This window comes from Salmo salar, chromosome 26, assembly GCF_965601325.2.
Source record: "Salmo salar chromosome 26, fSalSal1, whole genome shotgun sequence".
In the NCBI taxonomy this organism is placed as follows: domain Eukaryota; kingdom Metazoa; phylum Chordata; class Actinopteri; order Salmoniformes; family Salmonidae; genus Salmo; species Salmo salar.
This window is the reverse complement of record NC_138316.1, coordinates 31,840,120-31,864,458: the sequence shown is the minus strand read 5'-3', so window position 1 is coordinate 31,864,458 and position 24,339 is coordinate 31,840,120. Positions and strand designations below refer to the sequence as shown.

Sequence of the window (24,339 nt, the reverse complement as noted above, 5' to 3'; positions counted from 1 at the left end):
CTGTCTTTATAATGTCCCACAGTTGACCGTGCAAAAACCAAGCCATGAGGTTGAAGGAATTGTCTGTATAGCTCAGAGAAGATTGTGTCGAGGCACAGATCTGGGGAAGGGTACCAAAAGATTTCTGCAGCATTGAAGGTCCCCAAAAACACAGTGGCCTCCATCATTCTTAAATGGAAGAAGTTTTGAACTACCAAGACTCTTCCTAGAGCTGGCTGCCCAGCTAAACTGAGCAATCAGGGGAGAAGTGCCTTGGTCAGGGAGGTGACCAAGAACTCGATGGTCACTTTGACAGAGCTCCAGAGTTCCTCTGTGGAGATGGGAGAACATTGCAGAAGGATAACCATCTCTGTGGCACTCCACAGGCCTTTATGGTAGAGTGGCCAGATGGAAGCCACTCCTCAGTACCTACCTGGCCGGCCAACCGGACCTAGCTGTCTGGCTGGATGGATGGACCTAGATTTCTGGCCGGCCGGCCAGCTTGACCAACCTATCTGGCCGACCGGTCAAGATAGCTAGGTAGCTAGGCCCGGCCAGCTGGTCCGCCAGATAGCTAGGTCCGGCCAGATAGGTAGATCCGGCCAGCCAGATAGCTAGGTCCGGCCAGCCGGGCTGGCAAGATAGCTAGGTTTGGCTGGCCAGATAGCTAGTTCAGGCCGGCTGGCCAGATAGCTAGGTCCGGCCAGTCGGCCAGCCAGATAGCTAAGTCCGGCTGGCCAGATAGCTAGGGCTGACTGATATCTGAGAAGGCAAAGTCACATCGCGTTCTGTCATCACGATGCAATAACATACAGAACCACCGGAGCTATGGATAGTAAGGCTACATTAGAGCTGCACTCCACTGATAATAACCTACTTCATTCTTAATCATTCTAATATTTCAGGTCAAAAGAGCAAACATAATTGCTGTAAGACATTCACTTGAAGAAACATCAAATTGAGAGAAATACTGCAATTTCAGTCAAAAGGGAAGATAATTCCCTTGTTCATGGATTGGGTATGTCTGACAAAGAGTAGTACAATATGTAATGTATGACACTGTACTACTAACTCATTTAGAAACCAATGGGTTTATAGATTCAAATAGTCAGTGCACAGCTGCTCAAGTAACTGTGAATTATGCCAGAAACCACATACATACTCAGCACCTCAAATTAGCAGCACCTCAAGTGTTCGTATTCTGTACACTAGATGTCAGCATAGCACAAACAGAGATAATTTGCTCAAGTAAAACAAAAATTGAGTGGTAGTTACTTTTCTTATATTACAAAAGCACTTAAATATTGTTTTGTATAGTTTCTATAGATCAGCAGTGTTTGGGAAGAAATGGCCCAAGTTCATCAATGTTATCATTCATGATTCCCTGTGGTTTTATGAGAGAGAGTGAGAGAAAGAGAGAGAGAGAGAGAGAGAGAGAGAGATGAGCGATGGCTGCACCCCAATGTGAACCTCTTGTGGCGGAGCTCGGGCTGAGTGTACTACTCCCCCCCCATCCTTGCTTGGCGACTTATTGTATACGCACACTTGTGATGTCATAATTCCGTCATTCAGTGAGAGAGAGGGTCAGGAGCTGTCAGCGTCAACGCAGCCTCAACGTAGTGATGACTGACAAATCAGTATGATGGAGGTGGATGGCAGCGGAGGTTTCAACTGGAGAGAACACATTACTCACAGCGACAGCCTTTATTTGGGTTTAATCTGTGACAGGATCTAGAGGGGATTTTAGACAGCACAACATAAATAAATAAGGAGGAAGTGTTATTAGAGGTTTGATCAGATAGCCACCAGCAGGAACAAGAGTGTTTGTGTTTCTGAATAGACCGAGGGCTCTATCAAAGTAGACCACCAACATTTGAGATTCTCAAAGCACGTGTCAAATTGATTCCATGGAGGGCCGAGTGTTCTTTTTTTTTTCTCCACCCTTGTACTTGATATATGAATTAAGGTCACTAATTATTAGGAACTCCCTCACCTGGTTGTCTAGGTCTTAATTGAAGGGAGAAAAAAAATAAACCTGCAGACACTCGTACCTCCATGGAATGAGTTTGACACCCCTGCTCTACAGCACTGAAATATACATTTACACTCAGCATTACAGTCAGTTGCAATACAACACACAAGAAACAAACGCTGACATAATGCTCACGATACAATCATGTCCTTATATTGCCTTCTCATAATATAAATCAACCACCACATTTGGGCTCTCACCACATCAAACAGACAAAGGGTCAATACAGAACTAAGATCGAATCGTATTACACTGGCTCTGACGCTCGTCGGATGTGGCAGGGCTTGCAAACCATTACAGACTACAAAGGGAAGAACAGCCAAGAGCGGCCCAGTGACACGAGCCTACCCGATGAGCTAAACCACTTCTAACTCGCTTCGATGCAAATAACACTGAATCATGCATGAGAGCACCAGCTGTTCTAGAAGACTTGTGATAACGCTCTCCGCAGCCGATGTGACTAAGACCTTTAAACAGGTCAACATTCACAAGGCCGCAGGGCCAGACGGGTTACCAGGACGTGTACTGCGAGCATGCGCTGACCAACTGGGAAGTGTCTTCACTGACCGAGTCAGTGAAGACTGGGAAGTGGGAAGTGTCCCTGGGAAGTGTCTCCCTGTCCGAGTCTGTAATACTAACATGTTTAAAGCAGACCACCATAGTGCCTGTGCCCAAGAACACTAAGGTAACCTGCCTAAATGACTATCGACCCGTAGCACTCACGTCTGTAGCCATGAAGTGCTTTGAAAGGCTGGTCATGGGTCACATCAACACCATCATTCCAGAAACCCTAGACCCACTCCAATTTGGATACCGCCCCAACAGATCCACAGATGATGCAATCTCTATTGCTCTCCACACGGCCCTTTCCCACCTGGACAAAAGGAACACCTATGTGAGAATGCTACTCATTGACTACAGCCCAACATTCAACACCATAGTGCCCTCAAAGCTTATCAATAAGCTAAGGACCCTGGGACTAAACACCTCCCTCTGCAACCGGATCCTGGACTTCCTGACGGGCCATCCCCAGGTGGTAAGTGTAGGTAACAACACATCCGCCACGCTGATCCTCAACACAGGGGCCACTCGGGGGTGCATGCTCAGTCCCCTCCTGTACTCCCTGTTCACTCATGACTGCATGGCCAGACATGACTCGAACACCATCACTAAGTTTGCCAATGACACAACAGTGGTAGGCCTGATCACCGACAACGATGAGACAGTCTATAGGGATGAGGTCAGAGACCTGGCCGTGTGATGCCAGGACAACAACCTCTCCCTCAACGTGATCAAGACTAAGGAGATGATTGTGGACTACAGGAAAAAGAGGACCGAGCACGCACCCATTCTCATCGGCGGAGCTGCAATGGAGCAGTTTGAGAGAATCAAGTTCCTTGGTGTCCACATCACCAACAAACTAACATGGTCCAAGCACACCAAGACAGTCGTGAAGAGGGCACAACAAAACCTATTCCCCCTCAAAAGACTGAAAAGTTTTGGCATGGGTCCTCAAATCCTCAAAAGGTTCTACAGCTACACCATCGAGAGTATCCTGACTGGTTGCATCACTACCTGGTCCTCTCATAAACCTAACCATTTGTTATCAATTTGTGTCACGGCAATGCTGTTTCTGAGCAATATTGAGAGCTTTTGTGGCTGGTGTTCTGGGCACTTATTCATAAAATGTCTCAGGGTAGGAGTTCTGATCTAGGACACTTTATGAAAACTGGAGCTGATATTAAACTTCTCTATTGGCTGGATATTCCTTTGAAAGTCGCAAGAAAAGGAGAATCAACTTCAAACAGGTTCCCCTTCGCTAAACAGAAGACCCGGCTCGGGTGAATACATGACAAAGCCACAAAAAAGTCACACCACTCAATGATTGAATCACCTTCAGAATATATTAATGAGCGATATGGTCATAAGACTCCTCCTCCTCAATGCATTTTTCTGCTGTATTGTCATTCTATAGGCTGATCTGATCTGCTTTTTATTTTGTAAATAGTTCACTTAAGTTTTTGCATCAAACTGGCAACCTTTATGTCTTTTTTTCAAAAGACTCCTCTCATGATGAGGCTTCCCACAACATAATAGATATATTGATATCTGACTCCATCATGGCTCATTAGTGGCTCATGTCTTTCACAGTCTTGGCTTGGAAGTGTCTGACTGATACGACAATGACTCAGGTCTGGGACCTATAGAGCCCAGAGGTGGGAGCCGAGGGAGTTGGGGGCCGAGAAGAGGGCCCTTTCAGGAGCCGTTAGAGAGTGTGACAGAGGTGATGACAGCTCAGGGAGATCCAGGGCTAACTGCACTCTCCACACAATTCCATTTAACCCAGGCAAGCAGGAAAATGAGTGCATGGGTAGCATCCCAAATGGCACCATATTCCTTATATAGAGCTCTATGGGTCCTGGTCAAAAGTACTGCACTAAATAGGGAATAGGGTTTCCATTTGGGATGCAGCCCATGCAGTCATTCCCCTGCTTGCCTGGGTTAAATGGCATAGTGTTAAGAGTGCACTGACAGTAGATGGCAGACGTGTCTTGTTATTCTGGCCACATACTATCGATCGACATCCTGGTTTAATTGACCCAACTCCCTCAGGGTCAACAGAGAGTGAAGAGTATTTGGTCGAATAGGATGCAACTTGTGAAAATGTTCCTTGCTTGTCCTCGTCACCTTTTAGGGAGCAGAGTTTCAGGAGTAGAAGTCATGCTGGGTTGAGTGCTGCTATGGTGTTTCCTCACCATCATTTACTGGAAAAGTCTTTAAATCTCAGTGATAGGACAAGGTTGGAACTAGAGCATGTTTTCAAACCCAGACAGTGTGCTGGGTTTGAAAACATCCTACCAAACCTTCATTTCCTTGATCCAACCTATTTCCACAAAGTCCATCAAGTCAAACAATGTGATGGAAAAATCCCTACAAATAGCCTACATAATTATCTGACTTCCAAGAACACTACAATATTATGTGGAAGTTAGACTTAACACTCAGTCTTTCCATATTCAGTAATAGTTAAACAGAAAGGACAAGCATACCTTCACAGTTAAGGGTATTAGGCATCAAGTGATTTCTATGATAATTAAAAACCAATCATCTCTCAGGAGGCTCATTCATGCTACAGTTTGCTTAGTGCTCACATACCCTATTACATATCCCCCTCAAACGTACACCTTGTTAAAACCACTGACGCCAGCCAAATCACATTTCTCTATCAGGACCCACTCAGAGGAACTCAAAATGAGGCATTCCTTAATCCAAGCAGATTCCAGCAGGAAATTGTTGAATAAAAACATCATACATTAAAATAGCTCCTCATATTGCACTGAGTGTGTCTGATGAGGAGAGCTAACGAGCATTGATTCTAGTCAATTAAACTAATATTTCGATTGAGATTCAGGGCAAGGCACAGTAACTGTGTATATTGAGAGTCACTAATTATAGAAACGTCACATGTAGTACATATAAATAATTGCCCCCTCAGTTAATAAAACAGAAATTCAAGTTAATATCAGGACTTCACACTGCACAGCGACCCAGGGCTCTGTGGACTGATGGATACTCATTGACACAATCAGAGTTATGGAGAGTAATAGAGAGGACAAATCTTTCAATGACGTTTTATCCATTCAGGCAATTGTTAAATGTGATATGAGAGACTACATTAATTGTAGCATGTTAATCATTTATATGGAGCTAATGTTAACCATAAGGTGAACGGACTGGAAGAGTCATGCACAATAATAAGCTATAGTAAGGTCATGTTAGGCCACACAAGGCAAGCAGATATTACATTTACATGAATTCCTGTAGCAGTCTCATTCAGAAGGACTACAAAGTAAACAGCTGATTAGAGACACAATGGTGGTCCATTGTCATTGAGATCTCATTTGATCAAATGAAAAAAGAGGACTGAGTGTGATCTCCCAGGACAAATCCTTCATAGATATGCCGCGTTCACGTGCTAGTCGGAACTCTGAAGTTTCCGACTTGCTAACTGGTTGAACGTGGCACATGTATAACTACAACCAGTTAGCAATAAGGACATTTTAAAGGCATTAGCCTAGGCTACACCATCGGTTATTAAACTCATATTGTTGTGCGTGATGTTCATTTATAATTGGCTGAGAGACATTGTAATTTCCCGACCATTTATTCAGATTTATTTGAAAAGCATCACAGGCTGCTAAATGTCACAGTGCAGTGATGGCATTTGGAACAACTTTTATCTCTAATCCACCAAAAGTCGCAGGCGGCCATTTTGTCCCCGCCGCCACTGTTGAGGCTGTCAAGGGCGAGGTAATCTACCAAAACCCAGAATGCTTTGTGCTTAGGAAACGATGACATTCTGATACAGATCTCTCTGCTTCCACGCTGTTCCACTCTCATGAGAGCATAAACGTTCAATGTGGCTGGAATCACATAAATACGGACTAATTAGATGATAATGTAGCCCGGGCTACTTTGAACAATTGAACGTTCTTTTGGTCATCATATTCTCCTCAGAAAATAATATCCACCACACTACAATTTTGGGTCATATCTCATAGCCTACAGTAGTCATACGTTGGTGGTTGGTGACGATGTATTCATGACGTCTTAAGAGGATCTGCTGAAATGCTAGCAATGTATTCATGACACCTTCAGAGGATCTGTGGAAATTATATGAAACAGAATGACAAAAAGCATTGTCATAATAATCATATATGCATGTTCATGTATATTGTATATACTGTATAAAAGACCTGTGATATAGCCTACAGTGATATAGCTTTAGGGCGGCAGGTAGCCTAGCGGTTAGAGTGTTGGTACAGAAACCAAAAGGTTGCTAGATCAAAACAAGACAAATAAGCACCCCCTATTTGAGTACATGTGAGTTATACAATGGAACATAATGGAGATTATACTGACATTCCAGCATTCAACACTCTTTCTGTAGTGGATGCACATAACAGTGTTAGGTATTCTGATTCAGTCTTTCTATGAGGTAGAAACAACTGGGAGGATTTCAGGTGAGCCAGATCAGCTTGGATTTTTTCAGTGTTATGCTATGGGAAATATCTTCAGATAAAAGAGCTATGTTGGATCTTGTTGCTGTGTGGAAATACCCAGAAACAAGATGGTGGAAGGCCTGAAGATGAAGATGGAACAACAATAGAAAACTTGCCACAAAAATGGCACATTCACAAAGAGAGATGTTTATAGAGCTGTCCTCTGGATGTCTTACCAAAAGTAATGTATGGTCTCTAGTTTCACAACAAAGCTCCAAACTTTCAATTGTTCAGTTGCTAGTTAATATGTCAGAGAGGAAGCATGACAACAACATGACCCTCTTCAAAAACAAGTTCAACAAAGTTGAATGCCAGTGAGGTTTTATTTAAGCTTTATTTAACTAGGCAAGTCAGTTATGAACAAATTCTTATTTACAATGACAGCCTACCCCGGCCAAACCCTAACCTGGACAATGCTGGGCCAATTGTGCACCGCCCTATGGGACTCCCAATCACGGCCGGTTGGAATATAGCCTGGAATTGAACCAGGGTCTGTAGTGACGCCTCTAGCACTGATATGCAGTGCCTTAGACCGCTGCGCCACGCAGGAGCCCCTTTGCCAAAAAAATTACAATAGCAAGTGATTCACAAAATGATATGTGACATTTCAAGTATCCACCACCATTTTTGAATAAATTCCTAATTATTGAAGGACTCATTGATTAATGATGTGTTTTCAGATGTGTAATGTAATATAGGCCTAAAGGAATGTACATTATTACCATAAGGCCTTATTAGTGATAAGTGTTAACAACAATGTTACTGGGCTATTTTGATAAGAGTTGATAATAGAACATGTGTATACATCAGTGGAAGCTGCTGAGGGTATTGGTATTTTGGGGTATTTTATTAAGATCCCCATTAGCTGTTGCAAAAGCAGCAGCTACTCTTCCTGGGGTCCACACAAAACATGACATAATACAGAACATTAATAGACATTTACATTTTAGTCATTTAGCAGACGCTCTTATCCAGAGCGACTTACAGTAGTGAATGAATACATTTTTTTTTCTCCCCCGTACAGGCCCCCCGTGGGAATAGAACCCACAACCCTGGCGTTGCAAACACCATTGCAAACACCATGCTCTACCAACTGAGCCACAGGGAAGCCGACACTACAGGACAGAACTACATTAAAAAATATGTTTTTACAAAAAGCACACGTAGTCTACATATCAATACATACACACAAACTATCTAGGGGAGGATGGCTCATAATAATGTCTGGAACGGAGAAAATGGGATGGCATCAAACCATGTGTTTGATGTATTTGATACCATTCCACTGATTCCGCTCCAGCTATCACCACAAACCCGTCCTCCCCAATTAACGTACCACCAACCTCCTGTGGCATACATCTGTTTCTCAGAGCTGGTGAGACATATTGAATCAGAAAGATTGAGGCTGGTCTACTGAGCTTCGGCTGAGCTTCTTTCGCTCTCTCTGAGGAGAACAGAACTTGGTATGCTGTATTCTAAAGGTGTTTATCTGCCATGATGAAGCCAGGACTGGTGGTGTGTGTGTGTGTGTGTGTGTGTGTGTGTTTGTGTGTATGTGTGTGCGTTTCATCATACCCACTCACAAGCTCACACTGACACCACCACAGTGTGGGCATTTCAAAAGCACACCTTCCCTTATCCGCACGTACCTCTATTATTCTCATCCACAGTGGGAACAAGTGAGTGTTCTGTGAAGATCTTGAGCCACGACTCAATCTCTGCCTGGCGCTCTCTCCCTGGGCGAGCCAAACACATTGGAGAAACAAAATATGTCAAAGCTAAAACCATCACTGCTTAAACAACCAACTAATAGGGTCAGTTTCACCTTCTAAAGGAATCCTTATCCAGCCCCCCCTGGATACTAGCTTTTTAGTGTGACGTGATTGCTGGGGCGCCACCATGACTCACTAAACTATATCTGGAAATGTATGAGGGTTTTTATTATGTTGTACAAGACAGTAGATCTGTGCTTGTTGTCATGTAACCTACATTAATGATAGGCTACACAGTTGCAGTATTGGTCAAACATTGACAGAGGCTTAAATATCCATGAATCATAATTATTGTCAACATGAAAAAAAAATCAGGCAGTTCTGACAATTGTATGTGACTCATCTTTTCATTCAAATGTACTTCCCCTCGGAAATTTGACTGCACACATGACAAAAACTATTTGCTCAGTGACAGTATCAATTAGCCTAATGTGCCTGGGTTTGTTTAGTGATACAATGCATTGTGATGTACAATAAGTCATCTGAAAGGTGAGTACCTCCCACAGCCACACAGTTCACTGCAAATAAGGAAGAACAAACCCAATAGTTCATTCTGGGAAGTGACACAACACAAGCCACCTGTACAGGCTCTTGTCAAGACCATGAGGATGGATGATGATGCTGATGCATGAACAACAGACAGAATCGATATTAGAGCACAGAAGCAGCGGCTGTAGCCTAACATCTGAAACATGACTTGACTCACACAGCCTAATAAAACTTTCCTGGTCCTAGACGGACAATAAGGAGCTGAGATTAGGCTAGAGTTTTAAAACGTATTTTATACTCATACACACAAGACGAACAGGCTCCCTGACCTGCTATGGTTCCTAGCAAGGTAACACTGCCACTACCTCGCTCTACAAACAAGGTGCATGAACTGAGGAGCAACCTGAACATGAAAAGTATATCAGCAACTCTCTTGGAGGGCAGTGGAAGTTGATAAAACACTTCATTATTGGTAAAACCAACGCATTTTGCCACATCAGGGATCGGCCTTACCAGCCTTCATCATGGCTTACCAATGGCAAATTGAAGGAGGATTTTATCTATTTCAAAAACGTCCTCCTAGTTTTCAGAGACCAATCACAATGAGAATACAAAACAAAAGATGAAGATGATTAAGATTACTTTATTCGTCAATTGTTCTCAAGGTCCAACTGAAACCTGACTTCTGATTTATCCCAACCCCTCCAAAAGACACACATACCGCTACATATACAGGTTGGAGCAGAGGGCTGCCACACTAGGAGCCGTAAAACAGTTGTTGTGGAGGGTTATGTGCCTTGCTCAAGGGCACAACAGAAGGCAATGGCATCTAGAATTCAATACCAGCAACCCTCCGGTTGCCGGCTCACTTCCCACCAGATTTTTTCCCATCAGACCGGGAATTCTAACTGGCAACCCTTCAGTTGCTGGCTTGCTTCTCTACCTGCTAGGCTACCTAACGTGATTGGTGAATGTGTTGCAAAAATCTGACCAATGGCGTTTAGATATAACCAGGTTCGATCACGTCCTGCTGTTGTGATATTGATGGTTTCTTGAAAATGACAGCTTCTACAGTTGTGGCTAGATGGAGTACAGATACAGACAGTAGTGACTTGATGTAGGAGGTTAGGAGAACTAACGCAGCAGGTTAGGAGAATTAACGCAGCAGGTTAGGAGAACTAACGCAGCAGGTTAGGAGAACTAACGCAGCAGGTTAGGAGAATTAACGCAGCAGGTTAGGAGAACTAACGCAGCAGGTTAGGAGAACTAACGCAGAAGATTAGGAGAACTAATGCAGCAGGTTAGGAGAATTAACACAGCAGGTTAGGAGAACTAACACAGCAGGTTAGGAGAACTAAAGCAGCAGGTTAGGAGAACTAACACAGCAAGTTAGGAGAATTAACATAGCAGCTAATTAGAATTAATGCAGCAGGTTAGGAGAATTAACACAGCAGGTTAGGAGAACTAACACAGCAGGTTAGGAGAACTAAGGCAGCAGGTTAGGAGAATTAACACAGCAGCTTTTTAGAATTAATGCAGCAGGTTAGGAGAACTAACACAGCAGGTTAGGAGAACTTACGCAGCAGGTTAGGAGAACTAACGCAGCAGGTTGTGAGAACTAACGCAGCAGGTTAGGAGAACTAACGCAACAGGTTAGGAGAACTTACGCAGCAGGTTAGGAGAACTAATGCAGCAGGTTAGGAGAACTAACGCAGCAGCTTATTAGAATTATTGCAGAAGTTTATTAGAATTAATGCAGCAGGTTAGGAGAATTAACACAGCAGGTTAGGAGAACTAACCCAGCAGGGTAGGAGAACTAACGCAGCAGTTTATTAGAATTAACGCAGCGGGTAAGGAGAATTAACGCAGCAGGTTAGGAGAATTAAAGCAGCAGGTTAGGAGAAATAACGCAGCAGGTTAGGAGAATTAACGCAGCAGGTTAGGAGAATTAAAGCAGCAGGTTAGGAGAAATAACACAGCAGGTTAGGAGAACTAACCCAGCAGGGTAGGAGAACTAATGCAGCAGTTTATTAGAATTAACGCAGCAGGTTAGGAGAATTAACGCAGCAGGTTAGGAGAATTAAAGCAGCAGGTTAGGAGAAATAACGCAGCAGGTTAGGAGAATTAACGCAGCAGGTTAGGAGAATTAAAGCAGCAGGTTAGGAGAAATAACACAGCAGGTTAGGAGAACTAATGCAGCAGGTTAGGAGAATTAACGCATCAGGTGATCAGAATTAACACAGCAGGTTAGGAGAATTAACGCAACAGGTTAGGAGAATTAAAGCAGCAGGTTAGGAGAATTAACTCAGCAGGTTAGGAGAATTAACGTAGCCGGTTAGGAAAATTAGGTTATGGTTAGGAAAAGGGTTAGGCTTAGCTAAAATGCTACAGTTATCCATGATGCGACAACTAGATGGAGAAGTTTCGAGATGTACGTTTGAAGTGTTGAAATCTTACATGATCAACTTTCCTGTGTGTTCAAGGCTTCTTTTTACGGTCTATGGCGCGAGGAAACTGCGCAGACAAGGTGATCTAAACTATCTGATTGGCCAGCAGTTACCTTCAGTTACCTTCTACCTTCAGACACATGAAATGGTTCAAAATGGGAACACTTTGCCTTCCCAGAGCTAGGGTTGCTGAATCAAGTGCACATACTGCCAACAGTGCGAAACAAATAAAAGACGTTGGAATGCAAGGCTTTATCGTTGGGTTTTTACAGAAATGTTTGGTGATCGACTAGGAATCCCTTGGAGATCAACCAGACGATCACGAATGACCGGCTGGTGACCACTGTGCTAGGCTATTATCCCCCTGTGTGTTTTCTCTCTGTAGAGAAGCCGTGTGCCCTGTTCTGTTCCCCATCATTAACCCTGTGTGTTCTCTCTGTAGAGAAGCAGTGTGCCCTGTTCTGTTCCCCCATCATTAACCCTGTGTGTTTTCTCTGTAGCGAAGCCGTGTGCCCTGTTCTGTTCCCCCATCATTTACCTCCTGTGTGTTCTGTCTGTAGAGAAGCAGTGTGCCCTGTTCTGTTCCCCCATCATTATCCCCCTGTGTGTTCTCTCTGTAGAGAAGCAGTGTGCCCTGTTCTGTTCCCCCATCATTATCCCCCTGTGTGTTCTCTCTGTAGAGAAGCAGTGTGCCCTGTTATGTTCCCCCATCATTAACCCTGTGTGTTCTCTCTGTAGAGAAGCTGTGTGCCCTGTTCTGTTCCCCCATCATTATCCCCCTGTGTGTTCTCTCTGTAGAGAAGCAGTGTGCCCTGTTATGTTCCCCCATCATTAACCCTGTGTGTTCTCTCTGTAGAGAAGCAGTGTGCCCTGTTCTGTTCCCCATCATTAACCCTGTGTGTTCTGTCTGTAGAGAAGCAGTGTGCCCTGTTCTGTTCCCCCATCATTAACCCTGTGTGTTCTCTCTGTAGAGAAGCAGTGTGCCCTGTTCTGTTCCCCATCATTAACCCTGTGTGTTCTCTCTGTAGAGAAGCTGTGTGCCCTGTTCTGTTCCCCCATCATTAACCCTGTGTGTTCTGTCTGTAGAGAAGCAGTGTGCCCTGTTCAGTTCCCCCATCATTAACCCTGTGTGTTCTCTCTGTAGAGAAGCAGTGTGCCCTGTTCTGTTCCCCATCATTAACCCTGTGTGTTCTCTCTGTAGAGAAGCAGTGTGCCCTGTTCGGTTCCCCTGTGGGGAGAGATTCCCCCATCCTGGTGGCAGAGAGAGTGATGGATGGAACACCATGTGGACCATACAAGTCAGACCTGTGTGTCAACTGCAGGTGTCAGGTACTTACACACATGCACACATATGCAAACTCAATGCATGCAGATGCACAATCTCACACACACAAGGCAGACTTGTGTGTCGATTAAGAAAAATAATGTGTTATGCACATTCCACACATGAGAATCCCGGTGCTGGGTTAAAAGAAAACGAAGATAAAGAAATTATAAGAAATTCCTGTAGCCATTAAGCACTGGGGACCAGCAATATTCTGTGTCCACACCTCTCATTTCCTTAGAGTTGTGTGTCAATGTCAATGGACTGCTCAAATCAGAAGTGCTGATGGCAATTATACTGAACAAAAATATAAACACATGAAAATGCAACAAGATCCCCAAAATGTTGTGAACAAATTTGTTTACATCCTTGTTAGTGAGCATTTCTCCTTTGTCAAGATAATCCATCCACCTGACAGGTGTGGCATATCAAGAAGCTGATTAAACAGCATGGTCATTACACAGGTGCACCTTGTGCTGGGGACAATAAACAGCCACTTTAAAATGTGCAGTTTTGTCACACAACACAATGCCACAGATGTCTTAATTTTGAGGGAGCGTGCAATTGGCATGCTGACTGCAGGAATGTCCACCAGAGCTTTTGCCAGAGAATTGAATGTTAATTTCTCTACCATAAGCTGCCTCCAACGTCGTTTTTGAGAATTTGGCAGTACGTCCAACCGGCCTCACAACCACAGACAACGTGTAATCATGCCAGCCCAGGCCCTCCATATCTGGCTTCTTCACCTGCGGGATCGTCTGAGACCAGCCACCCAGACAGCTGATGAAACTGAGGAGTTTTTCTGTCTGTAATAAAGCCCTTTTATGGAGAAAAACTCATTCTGATTGGTTGGACCTGGCTCCTCAGTGGGTGGGCCTGGCTCCTCAGTGGGTGGGTCTATGCCCAGTCATGTGAAATCCATAGATTAAGTCTTAATGAATTTATTTCAATTGACCGATTTCCTTATATCAACTGTAACTCAGTAAAATCGTTGAAATTGTCACATGTTGCATTTATATTTTTCTTCAGTATAGCTATAAGCGGTGCAATGTTTCTGGCTGTTCCTCCTACCCTTGGCCTTCCTCTACTACCCTGCCCCACTCCCTCTGTCCTGTGACAGAAACCCTGCTCAGTCAGAGAGAGATGATGGGACCTGTCAGTAGTTTACTGGAGTAGGGTTTTCTCTCTGTAGGTCACTGGATAAGGGTATTCTCTCTTTAGGTCACTAGTGAAGAGTTTTCTCTTTGTGCTGGTGGATTTAATTGTCTCTTACAATATGGCAGACTGGTGGCTTCAAAGCCTCTCATTGGCCAATACATAGAAATCTTCCTAGTGGTTGTCTCACTGGTGAATGTTATAATAAACTGTGCCAGCCTGTAGAAAGTTCTATCTTGTTTTGTTATATTCCAGACCTCATAGTTTTTTATGCTTTTAGAGTTTTCATACATTCATTGCAGTCGGCGCCCCTCTGTCTGATTCATATCGCTTCATTTCTAATGATAGTTGTCGATTAGATCGACTGATTGCAATTGAATCGCGTGTTCACTACATAAGTGAATGAAAGCTCTTAACATTTGCATATCCAAACCTTCTGTCTGCCAGCCCCCGTATCGAGAAGCGACACCTCGACAAAAATATATTGAATGTGGGCGGAACTTCCGGCTGAGTGCACCCGGAAGATTTGGATGCAAGTTTCTCAGACGTTCATCCATATGTTCGCTTTTTATGTATCGATCACTGGTTTTTATTTAATTTAGGTAATTTTATAAACTCAATACCGGGACGATGTTGTCTTTAGATTTCCTTGATGATGTCCGGCGGATGAATAAGCGCCAGGTATGTACGATAATATTGTTTTTGATGTTGTGTGAATGTGACGGATTTTTCCAAGGCTAGTTAGCTAGCTATCTAGTTATGCTAGCAACATTAGCCGGCTGGTTAATAACACGTTGCTTAAAATGTCAAGTCGGCTATGCTAACTAGCTACCCAGCTTTCCGTGTGGTCTTAATCATGTGCAAAGAAAATTACCCTGCTAGTTAAATACGTTACATCGCCTATTGAACATGCATGATAAACTGGGTTGTCAAAATAACTAGCTTGCCAACTTCCAAAATCAATGTAGCTTTAGCCAGTACAATTTCCTCTCTGCCTAAATATGGTGTTACTTCAGTCTTCTTCAAACCTGGTGCTGAGGACCTACAGTGTGCAGACTTTATTCCAGCCTAAGTTACTAGTTTCTACTAGATCCTGCTGATCACCAAACCCTTTATTAAGTGAAACATATGTATTAGTACTGGGTTGGGACAAAAGCCTGCACACCTGGTCCCCAGGACCAGCTGTTGGTAGATATAGTTATTATGAAGTTGTTATAAGCGAACACTAGCTTATCCTTGTCTCCACCTGACAACCTGTCTTATTTGTTTTCAGCTCTACTACCAGGTGCTGAATTTTGGTATGATAGTGTCCTCAGCCCTGATGATCTGGAAAGGACTGATGGTCGTGACAGGCAGCGAGAGCCCTATTGTTGTTGTTCTCAGGTAAAGCATTGGTGTTGGATTTATGTAGATGGTGTGCTTTTCAATACACTCGAAGCGCTTTACATAGTAAGGGGAAATTTGCCACTTTCACAACCAAAGTGTAGCACCAACATACCTACTGTTTGTCTGAAGCGCATCTGCTAATTTTCAGTAACCTGTCTATCCTTGACTGTAACATGTCCTTGGTTTCAGTGGAAGTATGGAACCTGCTTTCCATCGAGGAGACCTTCTGTTCCTGACAAACCGGGTCGAGGACCCCATCAGAGTCGGAGAGATTGTGGTCTTCAGGATAGAGGGCAGAGAGATCCCCATAGTACACAGAGTACTAAAGATTCATGAAAAGTTGGTCTATGATGTTTCTGTAGTTATTGAAATGCGCTAGTTCTCTCTCAGGATAGTTCTCTTTGTTTGTTACAAGTTTAAGAAGGCCTACTTCCCCCAAAAAGTTTGTATTGCTACATAACTCAAACGAGGCTCTAAATATTCTATAATATTTCTTACCTCGTATATGTTTTTTTAGTATATGCTGGGTAACTGAATAAATGTCATTGTCAGAGCAACTTCATAAGCTGCTCTGGGGCCAGGAAATCGATGTAGGACATCCAAACTAAATCTAAATGTTTTTTATCTCCAGGGAAAATGGCGAAATCAAGTTCCTGACCAAAGGTGACAACAACTCTGTAGATGACAGAGGGCTGTACAAGCCGGGACAGCACTGGCTAGAGAAGAAAGATGTGGTGGGACGAGCCAGAGGGTGAGCATTTATCTCATTCCACTAGAGTGATACTAGGCTTAGTCTGCTGTATGACTTCAGTCTCATGCTTCACTTCACTGGATCTATATGATACCATTTCCCTTGAGATATTATTTTGTGCAAAACTAAACTGAACTTGAGTCTGTGCTCATCTACCCTGTAGTAGTGGAAGGGCTCAAGCATGGTTTAAAGTTATCCATCACAGTGATGGATTTGAGATCAGTGTAGATCCGCAATAAACATCTCAGGGGGAAAGGTGGGGGGCTGATTTGGAGATCACATATCCTAATATGAAGTAATATTTTCCCAAATAAATGTATATCAAATATGTGATTTTCTCTGTTACACTGTGTGTACTGAACTGACATACTGTTGCTGACACTCGGATGTTCAGATGAAAATGGCAGTTTAAACGTTAAGAAAAATTGTCCATTTGTCACATCCCAACACTCGAGGCGCATTCAAGTTGCGAGAGCAGTTTTGGCAAATGTATTTTGAAAGCGGGTTTGGCCTTTTTAAAACAACATTTTAAGAGGAGGATCCCAGTTTTCCATTGCTACCACGTTTATTTCTCTACTCCTTCAATTATGCGAGTGGCATCATTTTAGAAATGCTCTGGTTACAACAGAGCATGGTTTAGGCACTTCTGCGCAAAGTAGTGATGGGTAGTTTGCGAACAAACTGCTTTTTTTAAACGATTAGGTTATTTTTCGCAAAACATTTTTTTTCTTCAGTTTATTTGACTCCCTGATGTGCATACTGTTGCTTTTTGATCTCCAGACATCAACTATCTGCAGATAAATTATAAAAAATATTCTCTGAAGATGGTAATTCCTCAGTGCAGGAACCATACTGTGAGGAGAGACCCTCATTCTGCACTACGCAATTTTTTCAGTGCTTTACAGTTTTTTGTCTTTTTGTTTTTGCAAGCCATCTAATAATTCGGTCAGGACAAAATGTATTTGAACTCAAATTTCACGATCTGACATAATGGTAGGTAACATTTTAGGCTTTAAATTAGGGGTTGACCATTTTTCATGGTTTTATGTACATTTCTAAGCACTACTGATGAGGAGCCGTTTGAGAGCCAAATGATCCGGCTCACCGAAAAGACTCTGAATCAATATGCAACAGCTCTAAAAGGGGCAACGGTGTCTTAAATGGGCAATGACAGTTTGTAATAGAAACCAAAAATATCACATTTTTCGAGTGAATATTAATTAATTCATATACAGTATATTTATAATAAAAGTATAGTTATTAATAACAATCAGGATGTTGTGTCCAATGGGTAAATGCAGATGGACAAACTCCATGCTTCAGCCTATGTACATTTTAGTCACTATGGTGCATCAGTTGGGCTACAGGTGATATTGCTTATAGCATATCTGATAATATAGACCATGCATAGGCTATATGCATGGTCCAATATGATTTTACCAATATTTTATTGGACACATTTCTGGAGGTGGTAATTTAATTTGAAATGGTTTCAGCATAATTTTATTTTCATTTTGGAGTCGAATGTCCCTTTACAAAGTCAGCAGAACTGAGCTTCTCAGTCTTCTACTTACAAATTATCCCAGGGTGGACCCCGGACCCCCTAAGGAAGGGGACTGGAATTGGTCAAACTCGCAGTTCAGGTCTAAAACATGTACACATATCCTCTTTCCCTGAAAGCATGATGGCCATGACTTTCTTACATGAAAGGGCAGGTTAACTTGACCCCAGAAAAGTTTCAGTCACAGGAATTTTTTTGTTGCTTTAACCCTTCTCAAACTTTAAAGTACTACTTAAGTAGTTATTTTTGTGTGTGTCTGTAGTTGGCTTTACTATTTATGTTTTTGGTGAACTTTTACTTCACTACATAAAAAATAAAAAAAACACCTTTTATTTAACCAAGTAAGCCAGTTGAGAACAAGTTCTCATTTACAACTGCGACCTGGCCAAGATAAAGCAAAGCAGTGCGACACAAACAACAATACAGAGTTACACATGGAATAAATAAGCGTACAGTCAATAACACAATAGAAAAAAAGAAAGTCTATATACAGTGTGTGCAAATGGCCTGAGGAGGTAAGGCAATAAATAGGCCATAGTAGCGCAATAATTACAATTTAGCAAATTAGTACTGGAGTGATAAATGAGCAGATGATGATGTGCAAGTAGAGATACTGGTGTGCGAAAGAGCAGAAAAGTAAATAAAAACAATATGGGGATGAGGTAGGTAGATTGGGTGGGCTATTTACAGATGGACTATGTACAGCTGCAGCGATCGGTTAGCTGCTCAGATAGCTGATGTTTAAAGTTAGTGAGGGAAATATAAGTCTCCAGCTTCAGCAATTTTTGCAATTCGTTCCAGTCACTGGCAGCAGAGAACTGGAAGGAAAGGCGGCCAAAGGGGGTGTTGGCTTTGGGGATGACCAGTGAGATATACCTGCTGGAGCGCGTGTTACGGGTGGGTGTTGTTATCGTGACCAGTGAGCTGAGATAAGGCAGAGCTTTACCTAGCATAGACTTCTAGATGACCTGGAGCCAGTGGGTCTGGCGACGAATATGTAGTGAGGGCCAGCCGACTAGAGCATACAGGTCGCAGTGGTGGGTGGTATAAGGGGCTTTGGTAACAAAACAGATAGCACTGTGATAGACTGCATCCAGTTTGCTGAGTAGAGTATTGGAAGCTATTTTGTAGATGACATCGCTGAAGTCGAGGATCGGTAGGATAGTCAGTTTTACTAGGGTAAGTTTGGCGGCGTGAGTGAAGGAGGCTTTGTTGCGAAATAGAAAGCCGATTCTAGATTTAATATGAGTCTGGAAGGAGAGTTTACAGTCTAGCCAGACACCTAGGTATTTGTAGTTGTCCACATATTCTAGGTCAGAACCGTCCAGCGTAGTGATGCTAGTCAGGCGGACGGGTGCGGGCAGCCAACGGTTGAAAAGCATGCATCTGGTTTTACTAGCATTTAAGAGCAGTTGGGGGCCATGGAAGGAGTGTTGTATGGCATTGAAGCTCGTTTGGAGGTTAGTTGTAGTGTCCAAAGAAGGGCCAGATGTATACAGAATGGTGTCGTCTGCGTAGAGGTGGATCAGGGAATCACCCGCAGCAAGAGCGACATCATTGATATATACAGAGAAAAGAGTCGGCCTGAGAATTGCACCCTGTGGTACCCCCATAGAGACTGCCAGAGGTCCGGACAACAGGCCCTCCGATTTGACACACTGAACTCTGTCTGAGAAGTAGTTGGTGAACCAGGCGAGGCAGTCATTTGAGAAACCAAGGCTATTGAGTCTGCCGATAAGAATACGGTGATTGACAGAGTTGAAAGCCTTGGCCAGGTCGATGAATACGGCTGTACAGTACTGTCTTTTATCGATGGCGGTTATGATATCGTTTAGTACCTTGAGCGTGGCTGAGGTGCACCCGTGACCAGCTCGGAAACTGGATTGCACAGCGGAGAAGGTGCGGTGGGATTCGAAATGGTCAGTGAAATGTAAAAGTCTCACCCCCTTTGAAGAGGAGGATGACCACGGCAGCTTTCCAATCTTTAGGGATCTCGGACGATACGAGAGGTTGAACAGACTGGTAATAGGGGTTGCAACAATGGAGGCGGATAGTTTTAGAAATAGAGGGTCCAGATTGTCTAGCCCAGCTGATTTGTACGGGTCTAGGTTTTGCAGCTCTTTCAGAACATCTGGATTTGGGTGAAGGAGAAGCTGGGAAGGCTTGGGCAAGTAGCTGCGGGGGAGACGGCGCTGTTAGCCGGGGCTGGGATAGCCAGGAGGAAAGCATGTCCAGCCGTAGAGAGATTGTTATTGACATTTTCAATTATCATGGATTTATCGGTGGTGACCGTGTTACCTAGCCTCAGAGCAGTGGGCAGCTGGGAGGAGGTGCTCTTGTTCTCCATGGACTTTACAGTGTCCCAAAACTTTTTTGAGTTAGAGCTACAGGATGCAAATTTCTGTTTGAAAAAGCTGGCCTTTGCTTTCCTGACTGACTGCGTGTATTGGTTCCTGACTTCCCTGAACAGTTGCATATCGCGGGGACTATTCGATGCTAGTGCAGTCTGCCACAGGATGTTTTTGTGCTGGTCAAGGGCAGTCAGGTCTGGAGTGAACCTACATTTTTTGAAAGGGGCATGCTATTTAAGATGGTGAAGAAATTACTTTTAAAGAACGACCAGGCATCCTCGACTGACGGGATGAGGTCAATATCCTTCCAGGATACCCGGGCCAGGTCGCAGAAGTGTTTTAGGGAGCGTTTGACAGTGATGAGGGGTGGTCGTTTGACCGCGGATACAGGCAACGAGGCAGTGATCGCTGAGATCCTGATTGAAAACAGCAGAGGTGTATTTGGAGGGCAAGTTGGTCAGGATAATATCTATGAGGGTGCCCATGTTTATGGATTTAGGGTTGTACCTGGTGGGTTCCTTGATGATTTGTGTGAGATTGAGAGCATCTAGCTTAGCTTGTCGGACTGCCGGGGTGTTAAGCATATCCCAGTTTAGGTCGCCTAACAGAACGAACTCTGAAGATAGATGAGGAGCAATCAATTCACATATGGTGTCCAGGGCACAGCTGGGAGCTGAGGAGGGTCTATAACGGGCGGCAACGGTGAGAGACTTATTTCTGGAGAGATTAATTTTTTTAATTAGAAGCTCGAACTGTTTGGGCATAGACCTGGAAAGTACGACAGAACTTTGCAAGCTATCTCTGCAGTATATTGCAACTCCTCCCCCTATGGCAGTTCTATCTTGACGGAAAATGTTGTAGTTGGGTATGGAACTCTCAGAATTTTTGGTGGCCTTCCTAAGCCAGGATTCAGACATGGCAAGGACATCAGGGTTGGCGGAGTGTGCTAAAGCAGTGAGTAAAACAAACTTAGGGAGGAGGCTTCTGATGTTAACATGCATGAAACCAAGGCTTTTTCGATTACAGAAGTCAACAAATGGGAGGGCCTGGGACATTCCTAAAGAAAATAATGTACTTTTTTGCTCCGTACATTTTCCCTGACACCCAAACATTTTTCAATTCACACACTTATCAAGAGAACATCCCAGGTCATCACTACTGCCTCTGATCACAAATGCTTCGTTTGTAAATTATGTCAGTGTTGGAGTGTGCCCCTGGCTATCCGTATATCGAAAATGTTGCCGTCTGATTTGCTTAATATAAGGAATTTGAAAGGATTTTGCTTTGACTTTTGATACTTAAGTACATTTTAGCAATTCCATTTACTTTTGATACTTAAATATATTTAAAACCAAATACTTTTAGACTTTTACTCAAGTAGTATTTTACTGGGTGACTTTTACTTGTCATTTTCTATGAAGGTATCTTTACTTTTACTCAAGTACGACAATTGAGTACTTTTTCTACCACTGTATTTAACTATTGAAGATGTAATGTTAGGTAATAATTTACTTGAAATATACATCATAACAGCGTCATGACATTGTCATGAACATGTCATCTGATGTTGAAGGTCAATTTTGTCTCCAGGTTTGTGCCATACATAGGAATCGTTACCATTCTGATGAACGACTATCCCAAATTCAAGGTAAGATATTTTACATCGTCATCACTAGAAGGAAAATCACAATAAATTTTATGAATTGTTTACTAAATTCAGCCTTATTAGGAGCGTTATGCAGGTACTCTAAAGGTTAGAGCCTGACCAGCAGCCAGACACTAAACAGTGGGAGAGTAACTGGCAGACGGAAACGTGTTGGTTTCAGATCCTCGGAACAGGGATACTAGTGTTTTGTTGTTCTTCCCCTTCCCAGTACGCTGTTCTCTTCCTGCTGGGTCTGTTTGTCCTGGTCCATCGGGAGTGAGGAAGAGACTACCTAACTATCTGCCACGGAGGAAGAATTGGAAATCCCCACCCCACCATGCCTTTCAAGACAGAATTATGTTGATTATGTCAAATTAAGTTGCTTTTTCTGTACCATATGTTTTGAATTGTCTAGAAATGTGGATAGTGTTTACATTATAAAAAACAAGCGTTCATTATTTTTGTGAGGGAAATTAGATATAAGTTAAGTAGAATAAAGAGCTGTATTTCTTTATTTTATTTTTTTCAGAACATGAATCCAACATTTTAGATGGTTAATTGTGTATTTTGTTTTCACTTTTAATGAGGTTTTGCTTTGCTTGAAATATTGAATGACAAGTGATATGTTTGACATTAAATATGACATCTGTTACCCTCTATCCTGCATTCTGGTAACTTATGCATCTAGTGTTTTTTCTTATATTCAAGCATAACTTCACTAAAACACATTTGTGCATCTTCAAAATTCCATTATTTTACATGCAGGCTAAATATGACATTTACATTTTAGTCATATAGCAGACACTCTTATCCAGAGCGACTTAGTTAGTGCATTCATCTTAAAATGGCTAGGTGGGACAACCACATATCTCATTCATGGTAAGCACATTTTTTATATACACTGAACAAAAATACATAGTGTTGGTCCAATGTTTCATGAGCTAAAATAAAAGAACCCAGAAATGTTTAATATGCACAAAAAGCTTGTTTCTCTCAGCATTTCTCCTTTGCCAAGTTAATCCATCCACCTGATGTGTGTGGCAAATCAAGAAGCTGATTAAACAGCATGGTCATTTCATAGGTGCACCTTGTGCTTGGGACAATAAGCAGACCTCTAAAATGTGCAATTCTGTCACCACACAATGCCAGATGTCAGGGAGTGCAATTGGCATGCTGACTGCAGGAATGTACACCAGAGCTGTTGCCAGATAATTGAATGTTAATTTCTCTACCATAAGTAGCCTCCAACGTTGTATAAGAGAATCTTGCAGTACATCCAACCGGCCTCACAACCACAGGCCAAGTGTATGGCGTTGTGTGGGCGAGCAGTTAGCTGATGTCAACGTGAACAGAGTGCCCCATGGTGGCGATGGGGTTATGGGCAGGCATAAGCTACAGACAAAAACAATTGCATTTTATCGATGGCAATTTAAATGCACAGAGATACTGTGACGAGATCCTGAGGCCCATTGTCGTGCAATTAATCCGCCACCATGACCTCATGTTTCAGAATGATCATACATGGCCCTATGTAGCAAGGATCTGTACACAATTCCTGGAAGCTGAAAATGTCCAAGTTTTTCTATGGCCTGCGTACTCACCAGACATGTCACCCATTGAGCATGTTTAGGATGATCTGGATCGACATGTACGAGAGTGTGTTCCAATTCCCGCCAATATCCAGCAACTTTGCACAGCCATTGAAGAGGAGTGGGACAACATTCCACAGGCCACAATCAACAGCCTGATCAGCTCTATGCGAAAGAGATGTGTCACGCTGCATGAGGCAAACGGTGATCACACCAGATATTGGTTTTCTTATCCACGCCCCTACCTTTTTTTTTAAGGTATCTGTGACCAACAGATGCAGATTTGTATTCCCAGTTGTGAAATCCATAGATTAGGGCCTAATGAATTTATTTCAATTGACTGATTTCTTTATATGATCTGTAACTTTATAATCTTTGAAATTGTTGCATGTTGCGTTTATATTTTGGTTCATTATATATGTGCAGTTTGGACACACCTACTCATTCAAGGGATTTTCTTTTCTTGGGTTGAGGTTGGAAATTGTGGAGGCCAAGTCATCTGATGCAGCACTCCATCACTCTCCTTCTTGGTCAAATAGCCCTTACACAGCCCGGAGGTGTGTTGGGTCATTGTCCTGTGAAAAACAAATGATAGTCCCACTTAGCGTAAACCAGATGGGATGGCGTATTGCTGCAGAATGCTGTGGTAGCCATGCTGGTTAAGTGTGCCTTGAATTCTAAATAAATCACTGACAGTGTCACCAGCAAACCACCATCACACCTCCTCCATGCTTCACGGTGGGAACCAAACATGCGGAGATCATCCAGTCACCTACTCTGCGTCTCACAAAGACA

The 24,339-nt window shown here is 43.0% G+C and overlaps 1 protein-coding gene across 1 annotated transcript; it reads left to right on the top strand.

Annotated features, from left to right (window-relative positions):
• The first annotated feature begins 14,770 nt into the window (after window positions 1-14,770).
• sc11a (Signal peptidase complex catalytic subunit SEC11A) lies at window positions 14,771-22,612 on the top strand. Its single transcript, NM_001141078.1, is given in 6 exon segments — window positions 14,771-14,942; window positions 15,535-15,644; window positions 15,837-15,986; window positions 16,279-16,398; window positions 21,901-21,958; window positions 22,185-22,612. Coding segments are annotated over 6 exon segments (540 nt in total). The 5' UTR covers window positions 14,771-14,891; the 3' UTR covers window positions 22,236-22,612.
• The last annotated feature ends 1,727 nt before the right edge of the window (window positions 22,613-24,339 follow it).